This window comes from Cucurbita maxima, unplaced genomic scaffold (assembly GCF_002738345.1).
Source record: "Cucurbita maxima cultivar Rimu unplaced genomic scaffold, Cmax_1.0 Cma_Scf00001, whole genome shotgun sequence".
In the NCBI taxonomy this organism is placed as follows: domain Eukaryota; kingdom Viridiplantae; phylum Streptophyta; class Magnoliopsida; order Cucurbitales; family Cucurbitaceae; genus Cucurbita; species Cucurbita maxima.
In genome coordinates, this window is record NW_019272017.1 from 1,238,271 (window position 1) to 1,260,645 (window position 22,375).

The window sequence follows — 22,375 nt, forward strand, 5'->3', positions numbered from 1 at the left end:
TTTTTTTTTTTTTTTTTTTTTTTTTTTTTTTTTTTTTTTGCAATACTCAATTTTAAAAAACATTGGACCTAAAATTGGATTTTTTAATCCATATCAAACCAAACTGATTTAACATTAAATCAATAGTTTGAATTAACATTTTTTTTTTGGGTAGGTAAGTGGGGTTCGAGAAATTTTGTTGGACCAATCTAAAATTAAAGCTAGTTAGATGGGTGATACAAATAATTTAAATAGGGTTTCAGTTTTAATCAAACCATAATATAATATATATATATATATATATATTTAATTAATGAATATCACAAAATTCAAATATCAAATATTGTTATAACCAATGCTTTTGTTTTAATAAAAAAGAAGTAAATAATAAATACAAAAATTAAATAATAAATAAAAAAGAAAACGTTTACAGTTATGTTCAGGTACTATGGTAACAGTAATAGGTAAAATTTTCAGTATTAATATATTCTATTGGTTATTGGCTAAACTTTTTAATGAATTTTTAATAAAAATATGTTTTATTTTCAGAAAAAAAAAAAAAAAAACACACAGTAGAAACAGACAAGTGCTTGGATCGAAATAGACCAATGAAATTAAACTTATAGTTTAACCATCGAATTGCCGTTCCCGCGGAATCTCTCAAAATCGACGACCTCTAGCAGTCCGTTGGAGCAGCGCATCAAAAATTAAGCCACTGAAGATGGAAGAAAATATGCGGAATGGAAATTCAGAATATTCGAAACCCAAATGCTGGTGTCGAATCAGGAATCAGTGCGCTTCTGGAAGAATAGAGGGCTCATTTTACCAGCGAAGAGAAGGGACGTGATTCAGGTTGGGTTTGGCTTACTTTCGACATCGTAGGGTTTATCATTTCTTAATCCTCGGCTTTTCAACTTATCTCTCCCAATTTTCCCGGAAAATTTACTCAGTTTTCCGAGAAAGTGATATGGTGGAACTTTTTGTCTCTACTTTTTTGTTTGAATGATTACTTGGATTCATATATTTTGGGGTTTTTGCTATTTTTTTGTATGTTCTGCCAATTAGAAAAGAAGGTGAGCAATAGTTGCCTGAAATGGCGGGTTCGTTAAAGGTTAAAATCAAGAATCCAGGCAATAAGTTAGAAAACCAAAACTGAAAAGTGCCAAATTTAATTTAATAAATTGATAAGAACCCTTAGAAAACGAGGGTTTTTTTTTATTTTGTTTATTAAATTGTTCCCAAACCAAGGGATTCTGTTGTTGGAGATTGATCCATCTGTTTCTTTGGCTCAAAGAAACAGAAAAAGGAAAAAAAAAATCAATAAAAAAAAAGAAAAAAATTTAAAAAATTCAAAAAAGAAGGAAAAGAAAAGGAAGAAATCCCGAGGAGGAGGAGGGCCAATTAAACTTCAGGAATTTCCCTCTTTCCAGATCTGCTCGTTTCAACGTTCTGACAGGTTTTTTTCTTCTGTCAGAACACCCCAAATTCTTTTTACTTGATTCCCTTTGTTCATTTTCATCTTATAATGCGTTTCTCAGTCTATAATTTGGACAGTTTTGCAGAAAAGTGTCTGCAAACTCTCTCGGCTATCTCAAGGTTTGTAATGCAACTTCTTTTACTTGTTTTTTGGTTTCTTTGTATTCTCTAGTGTTCCTAGGTTCAATTTTTGTTCTTTTGGTTGATTTACACTTTGAAACTGTTCTATATGTTCATATGTATCAATTTTGAACTTTCATTCAATGTGATTCTTGAATTTGCAGTTGCTACGTGTAGACATCAAGAAACTCAATGTTATATTGTTGAAATACTGATGGTGTCTGCTTTGATCAATGGTTTTCTGACATCTGAAACTCATTATTTCGTACATTTGTGAACGAAATAAAGGGAACTTTTGGTTTTAATACTATCCTTCCGGTCGGTTTTGAAGAATGGTTTTTCATGCTGGATCATTTGGGTGAGAATATGTAAGGGATGGTATCTGAAACTTTGATGAAGATTGTATCACCCTGCTGGAAACCTTCAGTTGAAGGCGGAAATTCTAGTAGAGGTGGGGATGCAAGTGGTCGGGTTGACGGGCTGTTGTGGTACAAGGATTCTGGCCGCCATATTAATGGAGAATTCTCAATGGCAGTTATTCAGGCAAATAAATTGTTGGAAGACCGCAGCCAGCTTGAGTCAGGGCCACTGAGCTCATTTGAATCGGGTCCTGTCGGAACGTTTGTTGGAATCTATGATGGCCATGGAGGTCCTGAAGCTGCAGAATTCATAAATGATCGTCTGTTCAATAATATGAAGAGTAAGTTTTAATCTACTTATGCTAAATACCTCTTCCACTTATTCCTCTTCAAGGTAGCTTTTGCCTTGTGTGTGTGTGTGTTGATTTTCCTCCTCAGACCGAAATTTAAGTATGTAGTCTAATGGCGAGTTTGTGTTGACTTTTGAAAAATGTGTTGATGCATTCAAAGTAGAAGCGCTAATTGGGTGTTTACTCTAAAAGGACTTGATTGAACTTTCATAATCCCCTTGGCTTGGCTAACCATAACCAACATTATGAGAATTTTGATTAGTGTTTTTAATGGCCTAAGTGGATTTTTTACTATAACAGCCCCAAATTCACCGATATTGTCTTCTGGGTTTTAAAACGGTCTACTATGGAGAGAGTATAGTTCTACTCCGACCAGTGTCTCGCACTGTCTAGCTCTGATGCCATTTGTAACCGCCCAAGCCCACCGCCCTAGATATTGTACTAGGGCTTCTCCTCAAAGTTTTTAAACCCCCAGCTATGGAGAGGTTTCCACACCCTTATAAGAATGCTTGGTTCCCCTCTCCAACCAATGTGAGTTCTCACATTTACCTTCCAAAAATTATCCGAAATTCACCCTAACTATAATTTTTATTTCTTTTTCTAGTCAAGGTAAATGGTACACATTCTTTAGACATTAATATTACTGAACATTGTCCTATAAGATGGACTAGACAAGGATTTGATTGTCCCGGTCGAAGGTGGTGTTTACCGTGCTCGAGTGGTGCATCCTATGGAATTTTAGTTTTTTATGTGAAAATTATTGAAGTTCATTATTTAGACTGCAAAAGAATTTGATATCCTCCTCTTAATGGGTACGTGTAGAGGTTGTTATGGTTGGGAAGTTTTTTGTTGTTCATAAAATTCAAGATCGTAAATGAAACTAGTCTAATTTGAAGCCCATAGCAAATGATGGAAGGAAAGAGGTATATTGGTCTTCGTGGAGCCATGTTGTGACTTGTGAGTGCTTATTATGGTCTCTTACCAATTTGTATTATATGGCTAATGGGAATGTTTACACTTGACAGCTTTTCATGGTGCAGAATTTATTCCAGATAATCAGGGAGTATCGGCTGAAATTATTAACAAAGCGTTCGTGGAGACAGAGGAAGAGTTCTTGTCTCTTGTAAAGAATCAATGGCTTATTAAGCCGCAAATTGCTTCGGTCGGTTCATGCTGTTTGGTAGGCATAATATGTTGTGGATTACTGTATATTGCAAATGCTGGAGATTCTAGAGTGGTGTTGGGAAGAACTGAAAAAACTCATAAAGAGGTTAAAGCTGTCCAATTGTCATCTGAGCACAATGCAAGTATTGAATCTGTGAGAGAGGAGTTGCACTTGTTGCACCCCAATGATCCGCACATTGTGGTCTTAAAGCACAAGGTGTGGCGTGTGAAGGGTGTTATACAGGTTTGTTCTTCAACCCCCTTTGTCTTCTTTGATATTTCCTGATAGAACATGTTTTTTTGGATAGAACATGTTTGATTTGGTATGCTCTGAACTCTATGAAAGCTTTAAAAGTTCTCTACATTGAACAACTAGTTATGAACTAGAAACTATCACTCTGCTCATATGTAGGTCTCAAGATCCCTTGGTGATGCTTATCTGAAGAAAACCGAGTTCAACCGAGAGCCTCTTTTGCCGAAGTTCAGATTACCAGAACCCTTTCACAAGCCAATACTTCAAGCCGAGCCTGCTATCGTAGTGCAGAAACTGTACCCAGAGGATCAGTTTCTTATATTTGCTTCAGATGGTCTTTGGGAGTATATAAGCAATCAGGAAGCTGTCGACCTCGTCCATAGTTGTCCACGTAACGTACGGTCGATTTCTGCTTAAGTTCTTTTTGTCTCTTTTGCTCTTCTGTTTGCTTAGAGTACTACCTTCTTATGTGAAAATTGAAATAGACTTCTGGGCTGCCTGCTTAATACCTGTTACTAGAAATAGATGTTTATCAAAAACTTGGATATAACCAATAGCAATGTTCATTGTTTGGTGTGATACTCACTGTAATGGCTCCTCCTCTTGTTTTGAGCTTGTTGTTGTAATCTGTCTGGCAATTATTCCTTCTTTGTTCATCATTTTTTTTTCAGATCATTTGGGTTTCATCCATGACTTAGTGTTGTGTATGTTCAGGGGATTGCAAGGAAGCTCGTTAAAGCTGCTCTTCATGAAGCTGCAAGAAAAAGAGAAATGAGGTACACAGACCTGAAGAAGATCGACCGCGGGGTAAGACGACATTTTCATGACGACATAACTGTTATAGTTTTGTTCCTGGATTCGCATCTGATTAGTCGCAGTCCGAGCCATGGACCTATGCTTTCAATCAGAGGGGGTTCTGGTATCCATCCTCGCTGCTAGATCTTAGTTTCTTCATTTGTATTGCAAAATGAATGATTGTTTGTGTTCAAAAGAGGAGAGATTTGGAAACATAGCCCTTTTCTTTTCCCTTCCCCATTTACCCTTTCTTTTTCCTTTCCTTTTGTGTTTTCTTTTTTAATGTATAGCACTCTTATTACCTATGAGGTCTCCTTATTGACATGTGTCAATTGTACATATATAGAGAGAATATTGACTAGGAGTCACCAATCGATCCAGGTATCTAACATATTCATACCTAACGATTTTACACAAAGTGGTGACGAAAGGTATAACTTGTACAAATCTTTCCATTTTCTAATTCGTTCGTCGAGCTATTTACTCGATCGCATACATTTCTGAAACACCTCTAACATAAGGACAAATAGTCAATTTTGATATAACTTATTGTCAACTTCTTTCAGATATGAATCTATCTAATTTAGAGGGGATGAACTTGCATCGATGTGTTCTAAGAAATATTTACCATCCGAAAAGAGGAAAAAACAGAGTCTTTGTCTAAAGAAATGCCTTCAAAAGGTAGAGGTATATAACCTTTCAACGAAAGGAATCTATTCCAAACATAAAAATCATGGAGAGAGTCTTGACTTGATCAATCATGGCGACTTTCACACTTGGTAGCATCGCCTGCTTCTCACAGCTCTCGTCTTCCTCCGATATCTCACTATCTTGCATCCCCTCGAGATTAACATTCTGGAGCCCCATTCTTTCTCCTCTTAAGCATCTGGAAGACGAGCCAGACCTGTAATTGCTGTGAATATGACTGCTGAGTATGTTAATCTTCTCCCTTTTTTTTTTCTGGATGAGAAGATGGAGGAATAGAAGAGAGATAAGTAAGGGGCGTGTTATAATGAAATTCTCTGTTCGTTCTGCCAGAAGAAGAAAACGATTTTAAAGTTTATGTTATTTTAGTTTCTCGTGCTATCGAATTGAATGTTGGAAGATATAACAAATTTAATGAAATAGAGGACTCTGACCCTGTTATGAAATTGTTGGAAGTAAAATTTTGAGTTCAATTCATGGATTATAGAAGACATTGCAGATAAGTTTTGCAAGGTTACTTTGATTTGTATTTTGATGCCTAGCTAAGTCACTTTGATGGTGGTAGGGATGGAGCTAACAAATTTTCTCAGTGGAGAACTTCTATGTTCATATAGTTAAGGGGAGATTTGAGAGAAATCTTCGAAATCTTCATTATTTTATATGTATTCTTGCATCCAGACTTCATTGAACTGATCTCTGCACTCGCTGTCTGAGATAGCCATTGCTATATACAATTAAGCTACTGTCCATTTCCTCTTTGATGTTTTTGACTTCTGAGTATTAGCACTGGTAGCAGCTCTTGAACATAATAATGAAGTCAAAGGAGAGAGTCCTGAATTGATTAAATATACTGGCAGCAACTTTGAAGGGCCTTCATTGTTTCGCGATGTAAGTATCCAGGAAAGAATTCCTTTTTATGCTCATAAGCTCGAGTTACATTTCCATTAGTACTAAAGCATCATAATCTGAATATATTGAATCAGCTCTTTCAAAATATGATGATGGTTCGTTTTTTCTAGGCCAGTTTAGTTTGGTTAGTAGGGACTTTCACTTTGCATGGTAGCTTATGGGCTGTTGGTATAGATGTTGATGGAAATTTTAAAGAAATGGTGGAAAATACCAAAATGTCTTCATCAACCATAAGACTATGAGTGATAAAATCAAGAGCTATGGAGTGGGAATAAATCATGACTTTGATGTACTGATCTCATCAGTTCTGATAAAATGAATGGTAACTGAAAGAAAGCAAAGACCGTGGCACTTTAGTACTGACGTAAGTGAGTTGGGTCGGATCAGTTTCTGTTCAACACCGACACCGAGATTAGTTATTAGAATTGATCACCTGACTAATACTAAATCCATACGGTAACAGTCTAAGCTCACTGCTAGCAGATATTGTCTCTTTCGGCATTTCCTTCGAGGGCTTTCCTTCAAGGGTTTAAAATGCGTCTACTAGAGATCGATTTTCACACCCTTATAAGGAATTGTCTCTTTGATTCCAAGACATAAATCCCATGAATGCTTTCGATTATATGCACAGGGGTCGCTCTAATCTTTAACTTTTGATGTTACAAGGCATGTTTCACTCATTTTTTGGTCTTCAAACAGCCAAAGTAATGTCTGACATGGAAATTTTGTTCGATCATGGAAGTCATGATTGGAGAAATATCTCACTGTTTAGACATCAGTTATCTCGAGAATGGATGAAATTTTCCTAAAGCTAATGCGTCACAGAAATGAATGAAAATTTGAATTATGAAAATGAAAGAAGTTTAGATGTTTTTTTCTTCATGAATTGTCTGCCATTATGTCTCTCTTTTCTTTTTTCTTTTTCAGCTTGCAGGGCCCTTTGTGAAAGCCGCAGCTGCAGCCTCCCCAATGGCCATGGTTACTGCAGACTGTACTGTGCAGCACATGCGTAGTTGCTTCTTGTAATAAGCTTCTCGTGTATTACTTCACAATGGAGTATATGAGATCATTGTACTTTGTTCCTTTTTTTAAGATGGATCATTGAAAAATCAAACCAAAACAATTGAGAATCCATTCGATGTAGACTAACGTGTTTCGTTTTTAACTTGTTTTTATGAGTTCGTTCGATTTTCAATCAAACCATCAAACCTCTACTACATCATGACTAACGTGTTTCGTTTTAACTTATTTTTATGAGTTCGTTCGATTTTCGGTCTTCAATTTTGGTGAAAACAAAAGTGAATCAAATCATCATACCCCTTCTACATCATGACTAACGTGTTTCGTTTTAACTTGTTTTTATGAATTCATTCAATTTTCGGTCTTCAATTTTGGTGAAAACAAAAGTGAATCAAACCATCATTACATCATGACTAACTTGTTTCGTTTGAATTTGTTTTTATGGATTTTTGATTTTCGGTCTTCAGTTTTGGTGAAAACAAAAGTGAATCAGACCATCAAACCCCTACTACATCATGACTAACTTGTTAAGATTTTCGATCTGAAAACAAATGTAAATCAAACCATCAGACCCTATTAGCAGCATTTTTATGTTGCAGCATGACTAACTTTTTAAAAGTAATTAACAAATCTTCCAAACAAATAAAAAAAGAAATTAAATATCGATTCAACCTGTTCTACTACATCAATGTAATTTCAGTGAATTTCATCTAAAAATTTCAAAGAACAAAAATATCTACAAATCTTGAAATCTCAGCACACCTGGAAAACGTCAGGTTTATCGCAGCATCGACAAGAATACTCGAGGGATTGATTTTAAATATCAACGAGCATGAGATAAAGTGCCACTTTATATAATTTCTTTTTTAAATAGTCAGTAAATTTATAGTTACATCAGACCTCAGTCCAAACTTCCAGTTTCAGCTTCAGCAGGTCTGTAACTATGGCTGCTGTCTTCTTATAAATCATCCACAGGCTGCATGTCACTTGAGAAACTGGCTTCAACAGTCTCTAATGGGCATCACCCACCAACAGATCAAGCAATCAGTCAATGTTGGCCATAGGATGACCTAGCTCTTGCATGTGTGGTCAAACAAAAACAAAGAGAATCGAAAGGTTGGGTCGGGTTGTGCTAGCGAAACAAAACTTTCGAGATCTTGCGGGAATAAATAAATAGTGACCACACGGCAAGCCAAGCTGATATGTACAATAAGACCACACCAGTTGCTACTAAAATTCCAGATCCTCCAAGACTAATAAAAAGGAAAAATGAACCAATTAGCTTTGCAGATATAGAAGAGGTTCATTGTTTTTGGTACTATTCATTCGAGAAAAATTCAAGACTAAGAACACCTTTAGAACAGAACACGTTCAAGTATAGTTGGAATGGATGTTTCTTGGGTTGTTAAAGCCTCGAAAGATGATCGATGAAGAAAAAAAGAGAAAAAACAAACCTGCTGTCTCGGCTAGCCAGAAGGGTGGTTAGTGCAATCATCTGTGTTGCTGTTTTCCACTTCCCCAAGTTATTTACGGCCACAGCCTGTTTCTCAAGTTATAAAACTCAGATAAAAACTTCATCAATTCTAACAAACTGAATTGGTTTTTGGCATATATAGAAAAACAAACCTCTAAAAGCTTGCTATTCTGGGAAGCAGCCCATTCTCTAACTGCAGACATGGTTATCTACATATAAATTGCAAACGGTCGTAAGATATCAGTTACGAATTCATAGATGAATCAAATATACAAAAGCAAAAGCAAGATCAAAGAAATAGGGAGGGGAAAAAAAGGAAAGGAAAAAGAGAAGCAGGCACAAAATAAAAACGTGCGCCCTATCAGATGTACATAAGGGGCACACTGATAACTAAAGAAGGCATTCTCAAATCGAAGGTTTACCAAAAATGTAACAGCCCAAGTCCACCGCTAGCAGATATTGTCCTCTTTAGGCTTTCCCTTTCGGGCTTCCCCTCAAGGTTTTTAAAACGCATCTACTAGGGAGAGGTCTCCACACCCCAACCAATGTGGGATCTCACAATCCACCTCCCTTCAGGGCCCAGCGTCCTTGCTAGCACACCGCCTCGTGTCCACCCCCTTAGGGGGCTCAACCTCTTTGTTGGCACATTGCCTGGTGTCTAGCTCTAATACCATTTGTAAAGACCCAAGTCCACCGTTAGCAGATATTGTCCTCTTTGTGTTTCTGTTTCGGGCTTCCCCTCAAGGTTTTTAAAATGCAATTGCTAGAGAGAGGTTTCTACACCTTTATAAAGAATGTTACGTTCTCCTCCCCAACCAATGTGGGATCTCACAAAAGATATATACTCTAAAAGTATTAATTGAAGACGTTGTAGAAAGTAGTAGGGAAAGACAAATCTAACTTTTCCTTAATATTGCTCAAAATGGCTGATATCCTCCAAACAAGAGAATAAGTAGCTACCAAAGAGAGCATACCAACACTCATAGCCCCACTCCACCCCACCCCTGAAAAAAACATTAAAAAAAAAAAACCTCGGACATGAGTGTGCTTGGATCATCATAATTATAATGCAAGGTGTGGGGCAGATATCCTGGTAATTAAACAAAATACCAAATAGGCTAGAAAATTTATTACCTCCCGGCCAATAATTGCAATTGACGGTAGGGTCAGAAGCCAAGGAACATGACCAAACACAGAAACCTCCAAAGGTTGTGTACATAGTAAAATCAGTGTGGCAGCAACCATAAGCTGTTGTAAAGGAATGTTAGTTAGCTAATAATTTCTTAACCATATCTGAACATAACAAAATTGATTCAATTTCTTTCAAATGGATCAAGCTTATGAGTGAGAACCTAAAAAAAGAAGAAGGGCCAACCTTATCAGCTACTGGATCAAGAAATGCACCAAAAGCAGAACCTAACCTCATCTGATAAATGCAATTAAGATCAGGACCAGACTAACTCAGGCAGCTATAAAAAAAAAGAATAGCCAACACAGGTTTTTTTCCACCATACAAGATATGGACTTCAGGCATGTGTATAACAAACCTTCCGAGCAATATAACCATCGAGCCAGTCTGTAACTGCTGCAGCAATGAATATACTAGTTGTCGCAGTCGTTCCCCACCAATTATCGACATAGAAGGCTAATAACAGAAACACATATCATCATGATTAAATTCAAGTACACTAAAATTAACTTTTACTTCAATGTCTACAAACTAGAGGAAAGTGGTTTGAAATGAACAAACAAATAATCGACGCAGAAGGCTAATAACATAAAAGTGTATGTGTGCGTGTTTTATAATTATCAAAACCAAGTACATTAAAATGACTGTTTTTCACACCCAAATGCATTAGTATCAAAAGTAGACAGTAGTTTCAGAAAACTAAGGAACAAATTCAAGCGTTCATGATAGGCAGCTGACAACAGTCTAATTTTGATCAAATATTGTCGCCATAAATGCTTCAAATCCACTATAATAATCAGCTGGTATGATACTTTCAGGCTTAAACAACAGAACAAAGTAACAACAAAGGAATATTTTGTATAATAACAAGCTATAGAACTGTCGGTTGCAAGAACTATAAGCAGTCGCAGAACAGCTGTTAACCCAATGGGAACAAGAACTAAAGCAAATATTAGCTACAATCGTTGAACAGAGTGAAACTAACCCGTATTCAATCTCATTTTCGCACAAAATAAAACAAAAACTTGCCTTCCAAGAAATCATGACAATCGTTAACACAAGCCACATACAGAAATTGATCAAATCGATTTCCAATAAAAAAATTTATATAAAAAAAAAAAAAAAAAAAACCAATGGGATTATCAATCGGAGCCGATGTCAGGTCAAATTTACATCACAACAAGCAACACAAGATTTAGAGATCTACCATTAATCACGCATCAATTCACTTCAATCAGACGATCAGAACAAACATGATTGCAATAAACAAAGAAGCAGGAATTTGGAACATACTACAAACAAATATCGGGACAGCGGCCACTCGGGCAAGCGTCAGAATGGTGGGCAATGTCAGCAATTTGGAACGTTGTGGCTCATGTTGGTGCATTAATGGCGATTGGCTCTGGCTATCCAAGTCGTCTTGGTACCAGCCATTGTTATGATCCTTGCTCTCTGAACCCATATCAGCTACAAATTCAGAGCCGGCAGATGGAGGAGAAGCAGAATCAGAAGCAGAGCCTGATCCTAACCCAAAAACCCCTCCTCTTTTTTCTGACGAAATGGAACTACACCTTTTAGACCCAATCGAAAAACATTTATTATAACCGCTACGGAACCCTAAAATTTTAGGAGGGCCCTTTTCGTACACTAGGCGATTGTTAGGTGCTAAAGTCCATCCAATTCCACCTCCATAAATCACTGAATCTCTATCACCGCCTCCCGACGGAACCGGCGGCAGCGGTTGGGGGAGTCCAAGGGAATAGCGGCGGGTGGCGGTGGCGTTGGCGTTGGCGGTGGCGGAAACGGATCGTAGCCAAACGTGGAGGGTTCTGCGGGGAGAATTGGCGGAATAGAAGAAGAAAGGATTGTGGACATGGAGAGTGGCGGCCATTATCGATGTCTGCTTGAGGCTTAACATGATGATGAGATTGGATTGGTGGTGGAGATGGAATGGGGCTTTCTTGGTTTTAGCTGGATTTTGGGTGGAAGTGCCTGGATTGATTGGGATTCCAATTTCATTTCCCTTTCTACATCAATTTGACTCATTTCTGTTTCAACATTCCTCTTCCTTCCCTCTCTCCTCCTAATTTTGCGCCACATCCATTCCTTTCTCTTTTCATATCAAATCAATTACCATTTTTCTCTCTCAAAATTCATAATCACTATAAATTCCATACTACTACTCATTCATTTAACCTAAATCTAATTTCCTTATATCGGTGGTATCAATAAAAAAAAATATATATATTTATATATTTATAAGATTCTATTACATTCTAGCAAAGATATCAACTTGTTAAACACTAGCTGGCTTTTGGGTTGAAGTGGCTTTTCATCTCTAACTACAATTCATCCGTTATTCTTCAACATCAGATTATTGGGACATTCACTTCGTTTCATCCAAGGTTCTATTGTGGATAGATCACCAAGGTTTGGGTCCATATGCAATGACAATTGCTCCACAATTACTCGCTTTCCCTACTGTTTTAGTGGGTTCCTATGACCAAGCCACTACTCAACTTCAAAGCTCTTATAGACATCGAGTAGAAAATTAAGGATTTCATCCAACCAGGCTTCAATGCATTAATCCTTTTTCCGCTTCATTTTTGTAACAAATATATATATATATATATATGTATATGTATCATTAATAAAAAAATGAACGAAATTGAACTTTGTATCCATGGCATAAATTAGTAATATATTACATTGAAATTATTTATTTGAAATATAGGGTTTAAATTGTAAATTTAATTATCTCGATTTGAATAATGTGTCTAATTAATTGAAGAGACATGTAAATAAATTTAATTTATTTGTTAAAACAAATATTAATAAAATATTATGCGTGGCAATGACTTCCCACTTTTATTTTTCAAAGAATATGGTAAGAAATAAATTATAAAAACCATTAATTTTTGGGGCGGGCAGTCAAATGTTTGACTTTAAGGTTAGTAATTCATTAACTATTAAGCCATGTTTATGTTAGTGTAATTTTTAAAGTTAAATGTCAATTCAAGTATTTGACAAAAAGAAGAAAAAAAAAAAAACTCTATTATCTAAAAAGTCACTTTAATTTCCGCTATTGGATAATAACTAAAGAACGGTCACGAAATTAATTTCAATTGATTGAAATTTGTGAATTGAAGTTGACCATCCGGAAAGGTTTTCAATCATCTAAAAATTTCAAGTCAGCCGTTTAGTCATAGCTTTTGAGGGTTGTAATTGATCATCGAGTTTGAATGCATCCAAGGGCAGCATAAATAATTATGTAACAACCTAAGTTCACCGCTAACAGATACTATTTATTTTGACATGTTATGTATCATCGTTAGTCTCATAATTTAAAAACGAAGGAAAATGTGTTAAGAATAAAAAATAAAAATAGAATAGAAATTGAATGTGTATTTTTTTTTTTTTTTGTTGATATTCATAAGCTTTAAATGTGATACAAACTAACAACTAATACCCACAAATAAGAAAAATATAAACTAATTAAATATTAAAAATAAAATAAAATATATTATAAAAAATATTAAGATATATTCTATAAATAATATATTCTTCAAATATTATATTTGAACAAGATGTTTCTACACCCTTATAAACAATGTTTCATTCCCCTCTCTAAACCATGTTAGATTTACAATCCACCTCTTGGGGACCAAACCCTCTCTAAACTATGTTGATTTTCAATCCACCCCTCTCTTGGGGACCAAACGTCCTCACTGGCACTGCCTCATGTCTAATTCAGCTATCATTTGTAACATTTTAAGTTCACCACTAACAAATATCATCTACTTTAGTCCGAAACGTATTGTGGTCAATTTCATTGACTTGGACTATTACAGAATCAATAGGTTGAATTATATACAAGGTTTAAGATATTAATATAAATTTAATACATGGATGTCCCCGCCACTTTTTACCTCGTTGAAGAATGGGATAATATTTGTAATTTAAGTAATAAATAAAATATAAAATTACATAAAGAAATTCAGAATTGTCGGCGGTGCGATCCAGCGATCCAAGGCGAAGACGGACCCGAGTCCGAATGTTCACGAGCTGACGTGTCCAAATCCAAGAAAAGCCCAGCCTACACTTTTTCCACCGGATAGTGTTAAATTACCAAAAAGGACACGAAAGCCAATTCACCTAAAAAAACAAGCAGCAGTATAAATTCTCCTTGGTTTGCCTATGGCTTCATTTCGGTCTTCATGGTTCACTATCTTGGACTCTGTGCTAAGCTACCTGAACCACCTTCCCTAATGACGTGACGCCAATCTCGGGCATTTCCATGTGCATCGCTCTATCTCTCTCTCACAGTTCCTTCAAGTACACCGATTCTTTCTCCCTCTCTTCCTGAATTTAGTTGCAGAAAATCCAGGACGATCCGAGATCTTCACCTTCAATTCGGCGGGAACCTCTCTGCCTGGTTGAATCTTCACCAATGAAGGCTGCCAGCCAAGCTGCAAACCATGTTGTCGCCTTCGATCACAAGAGGTAATGTCTTCATTCATTCGGTTGAATCTTGCATCGATTCATGTAGCTCCACGTGTGCCGAAACAATGGGAATCAATGTGTCCAGCTATCTTTTTTTTTTTCTCTTCGCTGCGTAGGGTTTTTTTATACATCGTCTCTAACTGACCTAACGGATTTCAATTTGCGCAACAGTATTAAACGCGTTTTTTTTTTTGTTAGCTTGTTGTACCGGTGTGTTTTCCGATCGTATCGTTTTGGTTTAGCTGGCTTTCTGGTTTGATTTGACGAGCATTAGTTTTAGTTTGTGAAATTTGATGTGTTTTTGGAGTCGTGGGGAAATACGCGCTTCTTGTTTTTATGAGTAATCATGTTCGAACAGTGGATTGCTTTGGTAATTATTGTCCGTTTCGGGATTCAATCTGCATAAGCGTGTAATGAGAATGTGAAAAGTGTGATTTATTAATGTCGAACGCTATGGAAAGTGGAATTCAGCATTCAGAATATGTTATTGTCTAGTTTAAATTCCCAGTTGTTGGAAGATGAGGACAGGTAACTTAAACTGGGTTAGTCTTTGAAGTTCACTTTTGCGATATCAGCTTCTATCTTACGCCAGGCTTAGTTTTGAAATGTTGAAATTGCTTGTTTTGTCTTTCTTTTATGGAGCACTGTGTTTTCGTGCATTGAAAAAAATTGACTGATATTGATTCAGGGACACATACGGGTTTGCTGTGAGACCTCAGCATGTACAAAGATACCGTGAATATGCCAATATCTATAAGGTTTTATTCCATTTACAACTGTTCTTTCCGAAACGTATAACTTTTCAACTTAAGGATTTTTTCTGTTTACATTTTAAATTTGCATCCCAAAAAAATGCATATAGTGTCTGGCTAATTCAATGTGCATGTGAACTTAGGAGGAAGAGGAAGAAAGATCAGAAAGATGGAAGTCTTTCCTGGATCGTCAATCAGAGTCTGCTCAGTCACTTGTTAATGATTTATCAGTGGAAAATGATAAAAAGGCATCGCATGTAGAAGTTGTCAAGGAGGAATTAGATTCTAGTATAGAGGAGGGCACAAAAGGAGAAGATCCAAACAGCCATGATTCTGATTTTGACAGTAGCAATATCGCTCAGAATGCAAATGGCTTGAAAAATGAAGACGTACTGTCAGCAAAGGGGACAAAATCTCACAAGATCCAAATATGGACTGAAATTAGACCATCACTTCGAGCAATTGAAGACATGATGAGTGTTCGTGTAAAGAAAAAGAAAGATTTATCAAATAATAATCATGACACTGGAACCAGAAAGCTGTTTTCTGCTATAGAAGAGTCTAAATCACCACGTGGAGTGTCTGAGGAAGACTCTGAGGATGAGTTTTATGATGTGGAAAAGTCTGATCCAGCACAGGAGGCTCCTTCAAGTGACAGTGTCAATAGCCATGTGGTGGGTATTCCGGCTTTTTTGTTGCCTGTCGAATCTTCATTTCCATGGATAGAGGAGCTTGAGGTCCTTGTGAGAGGTGGGGTGCCAATGGCTATTCGGGGCGAGGTGGGAATTATCTCTTGATCTTACTTTATTAAGTATCAATGGGTTCTTCAGTCTACTAAAATTCTCGTTTCCTTTTTGTATGTGCAATTTCAGCTTTGGCAGGCTTTTGTGGGTGTTAGAGCAAGGAGAGTTGAAAATTATTACACAGATCTCCTAGCCTCGGAAACTATTTCTGGGAACAACGTGGAAAATCCTAGTCTTCAATCAGACAGCAGCAGCAACGGATCATCTGCTGACTCTGTTTGTATAACTGAGAAATGGAAAGGGCAAATTGAAAAGGTTTTTGCATTGTCCTCAGTCCCTTTTTTTGTTTGTTTGAGTTTTTCTTCATTTAGTTCGTTTAAAAACCCAGCCCATCTTCTGAATGCAGGATTTGCCTCGTACTTTTCCCGGTCATCCTGCTTTGGATGTGGATGGTAGAAATGCATTAAGGCGTTTGCTGACTGCGTATGCTCGTCATAATCCCTCTGTTGGCTATTGCCAGGTAATTATTTAAAATGCAATCTTTTACTTTTATGAGTTTCAATAGGGCAGTAAAACTCATGAAACTTTTGGACGTTGCTAAGTAATGCTCAATATTTTTATTTTTATTGTATATTCAGATTTGATATCCTATATAGCTGCATTGTTTGTGCTGAAAAATTAACAAATTAACATGATATTTAAGAGTTTTATAGGGTAGGCTCCAAATGTAATGATTCTCATCGAGACAATCTTTGGCTATTCTAATTCACAGAAGACTTATAGGAACTGATGCTATATTCATTTAAAAGACACAAATAGGGACGACAATTTGAGAGACCCTAGTAGCTCAAATTTGTTTTGGGAAATTTTGCCAACACGTGATGTTTCATTTCATGTTCTTTCTCTCTGGCCTACATCTTGATGGTTCAGATTTTTATCTGTCTTCAGGCCATGAATTTCTGCGCTGGCTTATTATTGCTTCTCATGCCCGAAGAAAATGCTTTTTGGTAAGCTTTCATACTTCTGACTAATTTCATTGGGGGACATAGTAATATTTTTCTAGAGGAATACATAAACGGTGCTGCATATGGAGTTTTTTAAAGATTTTAATTTCATGTCAATCTGATTGGCTATCCGCTTGCATTTTCTATAAATCTTTTAGGACCTTAATGGGAATTATCGACGACTATTTTGATGGGTATTACTCCGAGGAAATGATTGAATCTCAAGTATGTTATCTATTTAAGTTATTAGCTATGCTAATATCTTTTTTGACTTCACATTTATTCTACAAATTTTACAATACGTAGTTGGTTGAATACTAACGGAAATTTTTGATGCTTCCTCTTTTTATTAGGTAGATCAACTTGTATTTGAGGAGTTGGTGCGTGAGAGATTTCCTAAAATGGGTTTGTATATCGATGTTATTTTTTCATTGATTTTGAATGCAACAAAGTATCATTTATGTTAAAGGTTTTCTGAGTAATTAGTTTTATTTATTTATTCTTTTCTTCTGCAGTCAATCATCTAGATTACCTCGGAGTGCAGGTGGCATGGGTTACTGGGCCGTGGTTCCTATCCATATTTATGAACATGCTGCCATGGGAAAGTGGTCAGATTTTGTGCTGTATCTTTTTAATTGTTTTTTCTTCTGGTGGTGCAATATCTTGCTGACACCTGCTCACATTGTTATTATTTAATCATATGGGCGTTCCATGAAGTTGCCTGTCATCTGAGCTTTTCCCTTTTTTCTGATTTCAGTTCTTCGAGTTTGGGATGTTCTTCTTTTTGAAGGAAACCGTGTCATGCTTTTCAGAACAGCACTTGCACTTATGGAGCTATATGGTACTGGATGAAAGCAATTGCTTTAGAGTTATCATTTGTTTATTTGTACATACAACAGCTTGTACTCTATCATAGATTGTTATGCTTCGTGAAATTTCATTTGGTACTCAGTTACTTGTAGGCCCTGCTTTGGTTACTACAAAGGACGCTGGAGATGCTGTGACTTTGCTGCAGTCACTTGCTGGCTCAACATTTGACAGCAGCCAACTTGTATTGACTGCTTGTATGGGTTTCCAAAATGTTAATGAAACTAGATTAAGAGAGCTGAGAACTAAACACAGACCAGCTGTAGTCACTGCTATTGAGGAAAGATCTAAGGGGCTTCGTGCTTGGAAGGATTCTCAGGGTTTAGCTTCTAAGCTTTATATTTTTAAACATGATTCGAAATCAACGATTACAGAAACAAAGAACAGTTCCCAAATAAATGGTGATTTGTCGCGTTCAGAGTCTGGGTCCACCAATGCCGATGAAATTCTTATTTCATTGGCTGGGGAAGATGAGATTGATGCTGTTTCCAATCTTCAAGATCAGGTTGTTCATACGTTGCCTTTTATTTTCAGCCTCTCCTGGTTTTAAAAAATTAATGTTTCCTGACATTGTTTTTAAGCTGGTAATCCTAGTGATTTATGTTCACAAACTGCACCGGTTTTTAATTATTTATGATATGGAAATATGATAATTTAAATTAATAATTTAACTTTTAATTAGTTTAGGGTCATTATAATATTGATGATAACCGAATACCTGATTCTGTCACTCTAACATCATGGTGGTTTTCTAAGTTGAGTATTTTCACCAGATTTCCGGCGGCCACAGGCTTATGAAATAGAATATGTGAATTTTGTTTAATAACTGGAAGAGCTAAAGTAATCAGCTTTTAGACTCCTCAGTTAGTTATTGTTACTGTAGCACTATACTGTGCTTTTTCTGTCATATAGTTCAAAATATGGCTTTTAACTTGTTATTAAAATAGGGGAATCATGTCCCAAAAGACATGCTAGTTAGTCACAACTCACGAGATTGTTCAAAGGTTCTGGATTTTGCCGTAAGATTGTTTGCTCTTGTTAATTCCATGCATAGAGTTTTTCATCAGTAGTTTGAAATGATTTTATCTCCACAGATAAAATTTGGCTAATATTTTTTGTTTCAAAATGTAGTTAATAAAAGAACCTTCATTGCGAGCTTTTACTTGAACTTTTACCAATAATATGCAGGTAGTGTGGTTAAAGGTTGAATTGTGTAAATTGTTGGAGGAGAAGCGATCTGCTATTTTAAGGTACATATTCTTTATTTAATTTAGCTTTTTATGGCTGATGAACGCTCACACATCTTTCTTCACGACTCCATTACAATTTTTAATGCTGCTGTGCTGCTTTATGGTAGTAATGGCGTAAAATATAATTGAAAATGATCTTTCTCTGATGGACGATTATGAAATCTAATGTATGCCTAGTTATTCTAAACCATCATTGAATAAACTACTTTACGACTTTATCATAAACTTCTTTTTAAGTTAATTCAACTAGAACAATAAAGAGCTTTATAAAAAGTCCATGAAATATGCATTGCACGGGAATGCTAACTAGTATATCACTAGCAAGAAATATGTAGAGAGAGAAGGTGCTTATAGAAGATGGAGTGACGAAGAAGTGCATGTAGAGAGAGATTAATGAGAGGAAGTGTATGTACAGAGAGCGATTGGTGAAAGAGTGTATAAACACTTGGGCATGCCTAGGTGGGAAGCAAAGTGAGTGAATTGCCCCCTTCAAGATGTTCAGCTCACCACCTTATAAACAATCTGTATTTTCAGTTTGCTTCGTAAAAATTAGTTGGGATGCTAGAAAATTATGAATTTCAAAGCTAACGAGAGAACCACGTAAAATTATTGAGTGGAAGTGTGTGCGGAGTGAAATTTAAGGAAAGAAAATGTCCACTAAAAAGGGTTAAAATGATAAAGTATTCAAGTCTTTTTTTCACAATACTTTTACGTGTTCTTGGTTTCCTTAAGATAAAGGTGTTCCTTATTTTTTCAGTAAAACGTAAGTATTCTTCTAGAAAATACTTGCAAGCCACTTCATAAGGTTAAATATTTCAAGTAATTCAAAATGAATTTGCATGAGAAGAACCTTTAATGTCCTTACATCAAGCACTCCGATCAGTAAAAAAGAAAAAAGGTCCCGGAAACAGGTAGAATGATAGTTTTGTCACAATGGTGTTCATAATACAGTTTTAGTGGTTCTGTAGATGACAGTTAGACTAATTACCTTTGCACTCAGTCTATTATATTCCTTATTTTCACAATTATTCATTACCTTTCTGCATTTTTATCAGAGCGGAGGAACTGGAGACTGCTTTGATGGAGATGGTTGAGGAGGATAATCGTCGGCAGTTGAGTGCTAGGGTATATATTTAACAAACCTGAAGACTTAAGTTCTTTCCTTGCTTCCAACATGTTAAGCATCTCACGCTGTTGATTGAGAATTTATGAATTAACCTTGCGTTGACTTTCCTTGATGAATATAGCTATTAACTGGATTATTTATGGACGATTCATTACAGCATCTTAGATGAGGTCGCTTTAACCATTTTACTGCTTAGAAATTTTCAGTTCTTGTTCCTTTTCCGTTTTTTATCAATAAATATATGAGTAGCCTGCAAGTCATGTGTAGGAATTTTATGAATCAATGCACCTTGAGCGGACATAATTTGAAAAAAGCTTATAAGTTAAATGAGTTATTTGAGTATGGTCCAGAGAAAATACCCAAACAGGACATTGGTATTTACTTGTAGACATCTCTAAAGATCTATTTGTTTGAGGAACTGCACTGATGCGCAGGTTGAGCAATTGGAACAAGAGGTTGCTGAGCTGCAACAGGCTCTTGCCGATAAACAGGAACAGGAAACTGCAATGCTTCAGGTTTGTTTCATTATTATCCTTTTCTCTGTAATTTTGATTATCTTTCTACATTTATTAGGATCCGTGCTTTGTTTTAGGTCTTGATGCGGGTTGAACAAGAGCAAAAACTCACTGAAGATGCACGAAGATTTGCTGAACAAGACTCTACCGCACAAAGATATGCAGCTCAAATGCTTCAGGTTACCTCTTGTTAATCACTTTATCTATATTCAATCCTTCAATGTCGGGCTTGCATGCATGTCCGAGATTTGTGATAAAGTTATTTTTGAGAGGGAAAAGAAAAAGATAAAATCCTCTTGAGCACCAGGCAGAACATACATAATCCATGTATATTTGTATATATATTTTGAAACAGAAAAAAAAAAAAAAAAATCATTGAATAAAAGAAAATAGGCCAATGCTCAAAGAATACGAGCTCCACAAGGGAGAGAAATTCAAAGTAAATCAAATACAAAGAACACAATCCAATTAAACAAACTTCTTGAAACGAACACCAACAAAAGGCTTGGGAAGAGAACACCAAGAAGAGACCTCTTCCCTTTAGAGCTCAAAGAAGGCGAAGGGGCAAAATTATTTTCCTCAAGATGGACGCCAACTAACAACTACCTCGTGTAAAACTTCATTCGGGGTTAGAACAAAAAATGCTTCATGCATTTCGAAGTGCTCCTCAACCACTAGCTCTTCTTGCAAGGAACCTTTTAAATGCTATTCATGCAAAGAACTTGCAGTAACTACCTCGTGGAAAGGCTCTTCGAGCCTAAAACCTACCTTGTCAAAAAGTTGTCCTTCTGGTGATTTAGAGAACGATGATGACTATTCTCTATGCTGGAACAATAATTTTACACTATCACAGAGAGGATTAGTTTGGATTCAATCATTGGTTTTGGCAACGAAATGTATTATGTCAAATGGCTGTCATGCAATGAAATGTAGTTGTCATGTGTGAAAATAGTTGGGCAATGAAATGTAGTATGCCAAGTGGTTTTCGTGCTAAAATAGGTGGAGGGGCACACTAGCTGGTCTGGTCACCCACAGATATAAGAAAAATATTGGTATGGAGGGATTTATGGTACTAGAAAAACAGATATGAAAGAAAAAAAAAGAGGTATTTGCAGGAAAAAAGATTGCGCACTTTCCAAAATCCAGTTTGTAGGGGAGAAAATTTCAACGACATGAATGAGAGTCAATGTCATCTATTCCTCAGTCTCAGCCTCCCAGTAAAGTTCGTTTAAAAAGGGCATACGCCTTTAGAAAAGACTGCTGAATGGTCCTAAATAGACCATTAATCTTCTCAGGATCTAATTTTTACCCCTTTACCCTATCATGTCCCAATAAGCTGTTGGCATATTGAGATTTAATAGGTTAGTAGGTTTAGTTGTTTCCCAATTCACTTGATATTACTTTTGGCATCACACCTTCCCAAAGACTTTCTGATCCTTTTTTCATTTTGATGAGCAGTTTATAAATGGGGAGAGGTTTTGTTTGAGATAAACACTTTTAATCTGCCAACTTTACAGGGTACCTTTTCCACTTAAATGTTTATAAGAATTCTGTCAGTCACTTAGGCCAAAAGGCAACGGATCTATCACCCATGGGAAGTTTAAGGGAAGTCGAAGGTCAGCTTTCTGCTGTACAATCTAAAGGATATGCCATATGGTTGACTTCTCTTGGATGTTGATTATGAGGGCAGTTTAGTTGTTTAGTGAAACCTATATTGAGTGCACAAGTCTCGAGAAATTTTAACCAATTGAGAAGATTATTTTCCTCACAACAACAACAACAACAACAACAACGAAAAAAAAAAAAAAAAAAAAAAAAAAAA

General features: G+C 36.3%; 3 protein-coding genes and 1 long non-coding RNA gene across 14 annotated transcripts in view; 3 read left to right on the forward strand and 1 right to left on the reverse strand.

Moving 5' to 3' along the window:
• The first annotated feature begins 580 nt into the window (after nucleotides 1-580).
• Nucleotides 581-4,926, forward strand: LOC111488433 (probable protein phosphatase 2C 38). 10 transcript variants are annotated; one of them, XM_023136532.1, is made up of 6 exons: nucleotides 581-1,435; nucleotides 1,534-1,575; nucleotides 1,740-2,275; nucleotides 3,310-3,692; nucleotides 3,861-4,097; nucleotides 4,416-4,926. In XM_023136532.1, the coding sequence occupies exons 3-6, from the start codon at nucleotides 1,951-1,953 to the stop codon at nucleotides 4,638-4,640; spliced, it is 1,170 nt and encodes a 389-aa protein (XP_022992300.1). In that variant the 5' UTR covers nucleotides 581-1,435; nucleotides 1,534-1,575; nucleotides 1,740-1,950; the 3' UTR covers nucleotides 4,641-4,926. The 10 variants fall into 10 exon arrangements, with proteins under 10 accessions (XP_022992300.1, XP_022992507.1, XP_022992050.1 ...); XM_023136739.1 differs by having other exon boundaries at nucleotides 581-831; XM_023136282.1 differs by having other exon boundaries at nucleotides 581-1,575.
• Nucleotides 4,927-5,277: 351 nt separating this feature from the next.
• Nucleotides 5,278-7,232, forward strand: LOC111489343. 2 transcript variants are annotated; one of them, XR_002719371.1, is made up of 3 exons: nucleotides 5,278-5,428; nucleotides 5,986-6,089; nucleotides 7,038-7,232. It is a non-coding gene; the product is annotated as an uncharacterized LOC111489343 (long non-coding RNA). The 2 variants fall into 2 exon arrangements; XR_002719363.1 differs by having other exon boundaries at nucleotides 5,998-6,089.
• A 609-nt stretch (nucleotides 7,233-7,841) lies between these two features.
• LOC111488982 (CDP-diacylglycerol--glycerol-3-phosphate 3-phosphatidyltransferase 2-like) lies at nucleotides 7,842-11,926 on the reverse strand. Its single transcript, XM_023137000.1, has 7 exons — nucleotides 11,087-11,926; nucleotides 10,152-10,249; nucleotides 9,980-10,030; nucleotides 9,739-9,852; nucleotides 8,757-8,813; nucleotides 8,585-8,670; nucleotides 7,842-8,383 (listed from the first exon to the last, which is right to left on the reverse strand). The coding sequence occupies exons 1-7, from the start codon at nucleotides 11,709-11,711 to the stop codon at nucleotides 8,263-8,265; spliced, it is 1,152 nt and encodes a 383-aa protein (XP_022992768.1). The 5' UTR covers nucleotides 11,712-11,926; the 3' UTR covers nucleotides 7,842-8,262.
• Nucleotides 11,927-13,983: 2,057 nt separating this feature from the next.
• The window catches only part of LOC111482595 (TBC1 domain family member 8B-like), an 11,820-nt gene continuing 3,428 nt past the window's right edge, over nucleotides 13,984-22,375 (forward strand). Inside the window, exons 1-15 of the mRNA XM_023128441.1 lie at nucleotides 13,984-14,296; nucleotides 14,985-15,054; nucleotides 15,192-15,827; nucleotides 15,921-16,106; nucleotides 16,198-16,311; nucleotides 16,740-16,798; nucleotides 16,954-17,020; nucleotides 17,149-17,200; nucleotides 17,311-17,403; nucleotides 17,553-17,636; nucleotides 17,758-18,167; nucleotides 18,851-18,912; nucleotides 19,968-20,037; nucleotides 20,473-20,553; nucleotides 20,631-20,732. Coding sequence (XP_022984209.1) covers nucleotides 14,244-14,296; nucleotides 14,985-15,054; nucleotides 15,192-15,827; nucleotides 15,921-16,106; nucleotides 16,198-16,311; nucleotides 16,740-16,798; nucleotides 16,954-17,020; nucleotides 17,149-17,200; nucleotides 17,311-17,403; nucleotides 17,553-17,636; nucleotides 17,758-18,167; nucleotides 18,851-18,912; nucleotides 19,968-20,037; nucleotides 20,473-20,553; nucleotides 20,631-20,732 — 2,139 coding nt within the window. The 5' untranslated portion in view covers nucleotides 13,984-14,243. The remainder of the gene's footprint in view (nucleotides 14,297-14,984; nucleotides 15,055-15,191; nucleotides 15,828-15,920; nucleotides 16,107-16,197; nucleotides 16,312-16,739; nucleotides 16,799-16,953; nucleotides 17,021-17,148; nucleotides 17,201-17,310; nucleotides 17,404-17,552; nucleotides 17,637-17,757; nucleotides 18,168-18,850; nucleotides 18,913-19,967; nucleotides 20,038-20,472; nucleotides 20,554-20,630; nucleotides 20,733-22,375) is intronic.

Coding starts and splice junctions, on each gene's coding strand:
- LOC111488982 (XM_023137000.1), bottom strand. CDS start 11,711: ATGTTAAGCCTCAAGCAGACATCGATAATGGCCGCCACTCTCCATGTC. Junction 8,814..9,738: donor TTGCAATTATTGGCCGGGAG/GTAATAAATTTT, acceptor ATTTATATGTAG/ATAACCATGTCTGCAGTTAG. Junction 8,384..8,584: donor CTGGCTAGCCGAGACAGCAG/GTTTGTTTTTTC, acceptor CCTTTTTATTAG/TCTTGGAGGATCTGGAATTT.
- LOC111488433 (XM_023136207.1), top strand. CDS start 1,951: ATGGTATCTGAAACTTTGATGAAGATTGTATCACCCTGCTGGAAACCT. Junction 2,276..3,309: donor TCTGTTCAATAATATGAAGA/GTAAGTTTTAAT, acceptor TACACTTGACAG/CTTTTCATGGTGCAGAATTT. Junction 4,098..4,415: donor TCCATAGTTGTCCACGTAAC/GTACGGTCGATT, acceptor GTGTATGTTCAG/GGGATTGCAAGGAAGCTCGT.